Below are 9,916 nucleotides of genomic sequence, written 5' to 3'. Positions count from 1 at the left end.
CATTGTGCCATGGATATCCAATAATCTATTTGAAGACCTTTCCAGTTATAAACACAAAGCTGATAGATATTGTTCGTTGTATTGTTCTGCTTCCTCTTTTTGGAAATAGAGATGGCATCAGTGATGGGCTCCTAGGGGTATGGTCAGGTACGTCGAACTGGTAGAAAATTTTTAATTTTTTTTCTTTTTTTCCCTTCTGGGCTCTGGGTATGTTTTTCCTATCTCAGTAAATGAGGTTGAATGTGTATAATTTTAGAACAGCTGTGCATGCATGTGTGTATGTGTGTACATACACATACAGTTTATATAGTAGATAATGTATATTTTTGTGTGCCTGTGTGTAATTTGTATGTACTCATATGGCATATGTACATAGAATTAGAATATATTTTGGATGTTCAGTAATAGTAAATAGATAAGGAAATTGTATCTCTTTGAGACAAGGAAAGGCCAGGCACCCTAACCTTAACCCAAACCCTTGACGGGAGTGACGTCAAGTTAGCCACCTTTAAGACAGTCATGTGACCTTTAAGCCACCCCCGGTCACATGATTGTCAAGCCACTCCCATCTGGTCACATGGCTGCCAAGCCACACCCACAAAATAAGCCACACTCACAGTGTGATAGTAAAAATTTGTGCAGCCCTTCACTGGATGACATATGCACTCTTCCAGTCTTTTAGAATTTAACAGAGTAACAGAGTTGAAAGGAACCTTGCAGATCCATCTAGTCCAATTCCCTGCCCAAGCAGGAGACCCTATATCTGCTTCTACCTAGGATTGATCTCACAACCTCCTGATTGCGAGGCAAGAGCTCCACCTCTAGGCCACAGCAGGTGGGCTCTTCAGGAGTTCTCAAATACCATTCAGAAGTCTGCTAAAATCAACCTTTGCTAGCACATAGGTTGCAGTCTATCTGGCTCCGGAGACATGAATTCATATAAGTGAGCTAAATTCTCTGTTACTGTCTCCTGATCTATTCTCAACTATAGTTCTTCATTCTTCTAGTGATATAACAATAACCAGTAAGGCACCATTTCTTTTCAACATCATTACTAATTATTCAGTTTCAACATAATTAGACCTGTATTTTCTTGGCTTTCTTCTTCCTCCCATTCAATTGTCCTACCCTTTTTGTTTGTTTGTTTTTGATATTTATTGCAATTATCATTCTTAATTTATCTTTAGCTTCTTCTTCTCTTATAGAGTTCCCATAGTTCCTATTGTTTCTGGAGATTACATTGTATTCATCTTTGGTTATATTCCATTCTCCAGGTTTCCTTGGTAACTCTAAGCAACGGTCTTCCAAGTCGCTCAATAATTTATTTTTTAAAAAATAAAGCTTGCTCCCAGGTCTCAGTATTTTGGATCGGAAGAACAAGCATTTGGTCATTTATTTTAATTCTGTATATTTAGCAGTGCTTGGAGGTGCAGCCAAGAAGACCTGTTCCAAGTATACACTTTGTGTACTGGACACAAAATTCCTGGCTAACAGGACTGTGTTAGCTTTTAATTGTACTTTCTTAAATTGGTCAATTAATAAGCAAACAGATTTTTACAAAATAATGGTAGTATTGCTTATTATGCAAATATTATCCATATAAATTTAACTTATTCTTATTTAATACTTGAGAAGAATTTTATTCTAAATTTTATTCTAAATACATTTAGAATATCAAGGATATGGCTATTGGATTCTGTATACATTTGGTAAAAACATCTGAGAAGTCACATCCAGGGGTGGGCTACTGCCCTGATGGGGGGGGAGAACACAGGGGTAGCAAAAATGGAGCCCCACCCCAGAGCACCCCATTTGCATGAAAGTTGTTTAAATGCAGGTCGTCCTACATAAGCCACGCCCACAGTGTGGTAGTAAAAATTTGGTAGCCCTTCACTGGTCACAGGTATGCCCATGTTACACCAACACTCCGCAGTCTGCATTGGTTGCCAATCAATTTCCGGTCACAATTCAAAGTGTTGGTTATGACCTTTAAAGCCCTTCATGGCATCGGACCAGAATATCTCCGAGACCGCCTTCTGCCGCACGAATCTCAGCGACCGATTAGGTCCCACAGAGTGGGTCTTCTCTGGGTCCCGTCAAATAAACAATGTCGGTTGGCGGGCCCCAGGGGAAGAGCCTTCTCTGCGGCGGCCCCGACTCTCTGGAACCAGCTCCCCCCAGAGATTAGAACTGCCCCTACCCTCCTTGCCTTTCTTAAACTCCTTAAAACCCACCTTTGTCGTCATGCATGGGGGAACTGAGACATCTCCCCCGGACCTATTCAATTCAATTTATGTATGGTATGCTTGTATGTATGTTTGTTTAAATAATGGTTTTTTAAAAATATTTTAAATTGTAAATTATTAGATTTGTCATGAACTGTTTTATTGTGCTGTGAGCCGCCCTGAGTCTACGGAAAGGGGCGGCATACAAATCTAATAAATAAATAAATAAATAAATAAAATTCTGTAACTTACACATTTGATAATACTCTTGGGGTGGCACAGTGGTTAGAGTGCAGCACTGCAGGTTACTTCAGCTGACTGCTAGATGCAGTTTGGCTGTTCAAATCTCACCGACTCAAGGTTGACTCAGCCTTCCAGCCTTCCGAAGTGGGTAAAATGGGGACCCAGAGTATTGGGAGAAACATGCTGACTCTGTAAACTGCTTAGAGAGGGCTGCAAAGCACTGTAAAGTGGTATATAGGTGCTATTACTATTGTTAAATAGGTTTGCCTAGAAATAGGCATTTCAAAGCGTGATCTTAAAAGCTGACATTAGAACTTCTCTTTGATATTACTTATAACCAGATATCATATGTACAGACTGGTATAAAAATAATAGGAAAGCTTTCTTTGCAACTGCCTTTAAATAAATCAATTGATATTATGCCTTTTCAGATTATAAAAAGGCCCTTCCATCTTATTGGTTTTATGTTGTTCAGGTTTCACTCCAAACACTTGGCTAAACTGACTCCATTAAAATTGCAAAATGAAGCTCTTCCTCTAATATAGTAAAGTTGTGGGGAGGAAATGTGTTGAGTTGCTTTGATCAGATTTTGAAATAATTTGACTGGATTACCATTGTACTCAAAACATAATTTATAGAAGCTGACATAAGCTGCTCTTTGTATAGAGGTCGTATGTATCACAATAACAGGAAAATAAAAAAACGCAAAAGGAACCAAATCTGTTTTATTTATTATTTAGTTCATAAATGCATCCAATTTAATCTTTTGAATACTGGCATGCTCTTAATAGTAAACGTTCAAATAATATTTAGTATACCCAGGAGAAAAAGCTTTGAATAATTCCTCTGACCGGTGAATTTTTTGGTAAAACGTGACCTCTCCATAACCCAAATAGTCTATTTTATGCAGACAGGACTACATGGAATGTGTTGTATTATCTAGTACTATGTTTGCCAAGTACTGACTGAGTGATGCATTTTCTGTCTGAAAAGCAATTTTGGCCTTGTTGTGTAACTTTAAAAATTAATATTAGACTATTTACTATTTACTGTCAACTTCTGCGTACATCAACTGGAAATGATAATCAGTAGTATAAATGATGGGAAGTGTAAAATACTAAATAAAATGCTGTTTGTCAGTTTTAAAGTGTTCTGGCCTTTCCAATATGACTCTTTCCAAGTAGACTGTAAACTTATCTCCCAGAATTCAATTGACCTAACTCTTGTACATCATAATGTGTTTTTGGGGTTTTTTTGTTTAGCACAATGCTCGAATCCAACCTTCGTAGCTTGCAAACTTCCCTTTACAGTTGTGTAGGTCAATTAAAACTATGGTGAAATAGATTTTGTGACCAGGCAATGCATTACTAGAACAAGCAAAATTAAATTCTGTAGTCTTTATGGCTTTTTTAAATTCTATTTTTAAAAATTCCAAAAGCGTTTATATAAAGTCAAAAATTAAGAAGATGATTAGGTATATTTTTGAACTCACCACGCTATGTACATATATGAAAATAAAATTATTATTAAATCTATAACATCATCCCCAGAAAGATTAGCTGAGTCTTGAGGAGTATTTTCAGCATGTCGTGTGTACACCTAATTTCACTTATTTGAGTGAGAGAGGAGACCCTAAGAGAATTATTGGGTCATCTGTTGTTGCAGTTTCCACAAAATGAAGCTTTTTCTGTTATCCGTTTGGACAATGCGGCAAGACTGTCTCAATCTTTCCCCAGTTGCATACCATTAAAGCAACCCAAATGTTGCTTTCTTTGCTTCCTCAATAAGTTACACACTGAAGATTTCAGCTGTCATTTTTAAGTACCAGCAAATCAAGCAGCTCATTGCATCACCTTGAATACAAATAACTTGTTGACCTACAGCTGTTTGAAATAAGGTCCTGATGAAAAGTTTGATCTTCCCAAAAAATGGCAAAAATTACAGGATTATCTCTGCCAAGTAGCCAAGATATAACGGGTATAGTATTGCTGGGTGCAAAAGAGGCTGTTTATTTTAATAAAAGACAGAGAAGGATTATTTCTTTTTTTTAAAGCAAAAATATTTACTTGAAAGAATTGTGTCTGGAAAAACTCAGCAATTCGCATCTCGGCAGAATGATCTAATGGATATATAAAGGCATGAAGTATTTAACAAAACATTCATGGTTGCCATAATGCTGAAAGACACCTCTGACATTTACCAAGATTTCTGTTTTTCTCAGCAAGTGAATTTTTGCAAATAGGATTTAAAAAAGAAAATATCAGAATATAGTCATAAGAAACATGGTAGGTAATTGGACATTACCTAAAGTGAAGCGGTAGCCTTTAATTCCCCCCTTTCCCTCTGAACATTCTGGATTCCATATTGGTATGCACATGTTTGGATAAATGCAAAAAATATGTATGAAGAAGAAAGGACGTTAAGAAAAGTGATTCCAGATCAAACATATATTTTGAAAGATGCTCCTTGAATGGCCTGTGGGAGGTGGGGGGGGGGGGTGGATGGGTGGAGGAAAGACAGAAATAAAAAAAAGATAGAAAAAAAGAACGTGAAAGATCAAGCAAGAGAAATCCGGGATTCAGAATCTCACTTCTTCCTAGATTCAAATTCAAATTGTTGAACAAGTTATATTGTGGCATTATTAGTTTATCTTCTATGAAATGGACGTCTTCTGTTACATATAAGTATATTATGAATCAGTACTGTTTCTTTAATATTTTATTTGAAATCTATATGCGCCACTAGTAGAAAAGCTAAATCTAAAATGTGTACCAGAGATATGAATACATAACTTAGAATACATACCCATTAAAATACATTCTACATAGAATTACTGATAGGAATAAATGAATGAAAAGTTCTGCTTCAAATAATTCTGTGCAGGACAGAAATGACTTTAAGGAGACTGGAATTGTAACAAACTCAAGAAGAATTTTAAATGATAAAAACATATAGAAGTTTAGTTTACCCTTTCAAATTATAAAAATAAGTGTCATCATAGGATTTTAAGAGGGAAAAAATGTCCTGAAGAGTCATTGGATTGGAAACCTATCCTCTAAAGCAGCTATAAAATATAATCATGATCTGCTAATCTCTTCTATGTGACCCAACTAGCTAAATTTGATATATGCCCTTTTTGCTATAATTTCCTATCCTTATGAACATGTCCTTTAATATGTAGATCACAAACATAAGGGCCGGAACTCTGATTTCTAGGCCATGTCCACAATATGTTGCCTAAAGAAATATTTTGTGTTAATTTTGATTCAAAAAATATCTTTGCAAAACAGATCATCAGGACAAGATCAAGGCTCAAACAATGACCCACTTTATTTTGGTTCAAAACATTAGCATTAACATGTCCCTTACATCTTTTACAATCCATAAACATGCCTACATTTTAATTCAAGAAACAACATGCAAAGCTTTTTGTTTGAAGATAAAGCATTTCTACAGTTTTATGTTTCCACTTTCAACAATGCTAGATACTTACAGAAGTGTCAACTGTCTTGCTAATACCCTAAAACGGGGGTCTCCAACCTTGGCAACTTTAAGCCTGGTGGACTTCAATTCCCAGAATTCTGTGAGTTGAAGTCCACCAGACTTAAAGTTGCCAAGGTTGAAGACCCCTGCCCTAAAAGCCAAGAAATTCAGGTTTAGAACAATGCATTAATGAGTGATTTGCTTTTTTACTCTGCTTTGGCCCAAAATGAGTGTGGGAAAATGGACATGGACATTAATTAACTTTGTATTAGCAAGGTTTTTAACATTTACCAGGAAAAAGTTTTGGGACTGAAGACATTTTCTGTTTTAAGGTGACTGCTATAGGGAGGAAAACTAGAAACCACACCTTTTGACCTCTGCATTTCTTCTTTTGTTGAAAGTGCAGAGAGAAGCCATCCGGAAGGAAGAAAGATTACAGCTATCTATAAACTGTTTGTCAGAGGCAGAAATGCTGATAATGTTTGGGCTGTGTCGGTATTTTTTGGCTGGTTGCAACAGCAGGGGGTTGAAGTAAAACAGAGACTCTTGATGTGTTTGTCTAAAGCAGTGGTAGGGCGGTCCCAGCCAGTAAGGGTTCAGCTGAAGTTCAGGACAGATGTTGCCAGTAGTTTATACTTCAGGAAAATAAAATTGCTTCCGGATTTGCTTTTTCCACCTTCATGGCTCAGCCACTCTGCCTCAAAGGACAGCAATGTCAGTAGGGAAACAGTCTTTGAGCAAGATACCCCGGTTGCGATGACAATCTAGTTCCTCGATAAATCCATACCAATAGATCACTAATCCAGGACCAAATCTACATTGAAACAAAACAACAACAGCCAGATATTATTATGCAGAACAGCCATAGTATATATCACCTGCAAATGTTCAGAATTATACATTTTAAGGGAAACACAGAAAAATAGTGAAATACTTTACAGAGGAGTATTAAACCCTCACTCTATATTGAGTGGAAGGACAGTTTTTAATCTCCATTTTTTTGCCTTTGCCTGTCTAATAATGATAGATTAATAAGAATCTTAATCATATTTAATCACTAGTAAAGGAAGACTTGTTTATTTCCCCTAACAATTTTTTTTGGTGGGGTGGGGTAATTTTTTTTAATTTTTTCTTCCATACAAACTTTTTTAATACATTTCAAAATACCTTCATATTACAATAAAAACAGTATCGAATTAGTAAAACAAATATAATTTCCCCCAAAATTTATTAGTTCCAAGTTAATTACTTCCGGTATTCATCGATCCTCCCAACCTTGACCTCTGATTTTGTCATCTAGATATCTAATTTTCTTCTAATTGAATTCAACATTGATTTCTTTTTAACCTTAAGTTAATATCATTATCCTCTTGTAAATTCAGGTATGCCAACATGCCTACTCCTCCTTCTTAAATATTCTCCAAAATCCTTACAGAAAAAAAGACTTATCAACTATAAAGAAAAAAACCAAAACAATTATAGTATTAAGAAAAAGACCCAGACTATATTACTATTAAAACTAAAAAATCAACAAAACAAAGAACATACCAAAAAAACCCCATAGATATTAATCAATCCATTATTTTAAATCTTCAATTCTTAAACATTTATCATAATATTATAATCATGTGATATTATAAAAGTCTACCAAAACTTCAATATGTAAATAATACCTTTCCACATTTGCTTTTCTACTATTTCATTCAATATAATAATCAGTTAATATTAAAAAAGCTATCATTTCATTATCATTAACTTTCACCAATCTTTTGCAATTTCAATAATCTAAATAGTCTATCCGTTTCTATAAAGTTCTATATTTTAATAAAATTTCATAAAGTCATACATATCTTAAAACCATAGTTCCCTCTAAGCTGAGCATCAACTCAGAGTTTTCCAAACCTGCCCAAAAGCCAAGAGGGAAAGAGTGAGAGGGAAGGAGAGAGAAAGGAAGAGAGAGAAACAGATAGAAAAAAGAGAGGAAGGGAAAGAGAAAGAAAAAGAATGGGAGTAAGGAAGAGAGAAAGAAAATCAAAATCTAGTTTGAAACTAGCTCAACTATTTAAGTGGCATTTTGATATTGATAGAGTTGCTCTATTATGAGCTCACTGTTATAGACACACAGTACAGTATTTTATTTTGAAATTCTCTGAGGCAAAACAGGGTGGGTTTTTTATTTGTTTGTTTGTTTGTTTATTTATTTATTATTTCTGTGCTGCCCAGTCCCGAAGGGACTGCCGCTCAGACACTATACTTTTCCGCCCCCCCCCCAAAAAAAAATTAGAGGGAACACTGCTTAAAACAACACCTAAATGAATCTAATTACATCATTCCATTTTGAAAATTAGCAGGAGTACCATCAATGCAAATTATCATTTACTTTATGTGCTTTCTTATTGTGGGCAAGCAACTTCTCGGATCACCATCAGGCCACTGCAATCCTGGCTTCCATCCAGAAGTTTTGGGTGCTCCACCATGGAGGTTTTAAAGAAGTGAATGAGCAACCATTTGTCTGAAATGATTGCAAACCTATGGCACGCGTGCCACAGGTGGCACACGGAGCCATATCTGAGGGCATGTGAGGTGTTGCCCTATGTGAGTTCCAGTGTGCAAATGTTTTTTGCCTTCTGGAGGGTGGGGGAGGGCATTTTCACCCTCCCAGGCTTCAGGAAAGCTTCTTGAAGCTTGGGGATGGCAAAAAATGGCCCAACAGGCCTACCAAAAGTCCAAAGGCTTCAGTGAGACCTGTGCACATGTGTCTGTGTGTGGGAGCAGTGTAGGGGGTGTTGTGAACACATGCACAAGGGGAAAGACATTGGATTATGGGTGTGGACACACATGCACTATCTCTCTCCCGCGCCCTTTTGGCACCCAGGCAAAAAAAGATTTGCTATCACTGATATAGAGTTTCCTGCTTGAGCAGAGGGGTGCTAACCTCCAACCTTCCAACCAGTAGTGAGTTCTAAAATGCTTTACTATCTGTTTGTGTGCAATGCTTCTGTGCATGCACAGAATTGTGTCCTGGGTGGGTGGGCAGAGCCTCCTGCTGCCGGCACTACTAGTTCTTAGAACTGGGCGCAACCCACTGCTGCTTTCAACTCTGCTATTCTCTTATTCCTCACATGCCCATGAGGAAGTTCAGGCCCTCAGGAATAATGTGTAATGTGTACAGCTTGATGTTTTGCACATCAGTTTCACCTTTCCCCCCCTCTCTTGAGAGCATTTAATTAGAGGGGAGCATACTTTTGGCATAGTGTTGCAAGAATTTTACAGCGAAATCATAAATTATGGATGCTCTGTTTGTAAAAGAATGTCTAAAAAGAGAGCAGCTTTCTGTAATCTAATGTCATGGCAGGGTGTACGACTTGAAGCCAAAATGTGTGTTGTCTTTTTTTTCCATTTTGAGATTTATTGTACAGCTTAGGTAAGCTGCCAAGAACAGCAACAGTGTAGGAGGAGCTGTAAGAGATCATATATACAAGTTCAATGCTGTGTCATGTAATAGTCTGCACACAATGCTGCAGTCAGCCAATAAGGTAGCCAGCTTTTGTTAAAATGTTTTAAGCATAATGGAAATGTCTCAAGAGAGCAACAGTCATTAGGTTGATAATGTAACTATCAAAATTGTGGGCAACATCAGACGGTTAGTTCAACTGGAAGGAACGTGCCCCAAGTGCAGACAGACAAGCGAACAAGTATTTCAAAAAGGATAAAACCTAGTTGGCTTCTTTTATTGTTTAGATTGGACCTTCTGCTACCCCGTGTTTAATTTTGCCATTTGAGGATTCACAGATATTATTTTCTAATTACAGTACATCTTTTCAGCAGCATTTGCCTGGGCTCAGTGCTGACACCACATCTTTCACTTTTAAAAAAGCTCAGGTGTTTTAGAAAGACAGATACTAAATAAAGACTAGCCTTGTAGATTTAGCTGTACTACATAATTCTAAATGTTCACTGGCAGT

General features: G+C 36.8%; 1 protein-coding gene across 3 annotated transcripts in view; it reads right to left on the bottom strand.

Annotated features, from left to right (window-relative positions):
* Positions 1 to 5,775: 5,775 nt before the first annotated feature.
* Positions 5,776 to 9,916, bottom strand: part of CDIN1 (CDAN1 interacting nuclease 1) — a 139,644-nt gene continuing 135,503 nt past the window's right edge. For 2 of the 3 annotated variants that reach the window (XM_070756284.1, XM_070756295.1), the window contains one exon: positions 5,776 to 6,765. In XM_070756284.1, the coding sequence (XP_070612385.1) occupies positions 6,651 to 6,765 (115 nt within the window). In that variant the 3' untranslated portion in view covers positions 5,776 to 6,650. The remainder of the gene's footprint in view (positions 6,766 to 9,916) is intronic. The other variant, XR_011559515.1, reaches the window with a different exon arrangement.

The sequence above is a fragment of the Erythrolamprus reginae genome, chromosome 1 (genome assembly GCF_031021105.1).
Source record: "Erythrolamprus reginae isolate rEryReg1 chromosome 1, rEryReg1.hap1, whole genome shotgun sequence".
In the NCBI taxonomy this organism is placed as follows: Eukaryota; Metazoa; Chordata; class Lepidosauria; order Squamata; family Dipsadidae; genus Erythrolamprus; species Erythrolamprus reginae.
The sequence above is the reverse complement of the archived record's forward strand: the minus strand, read 5'-3'. Positions and strand labels throughout refer to the sequence as shown.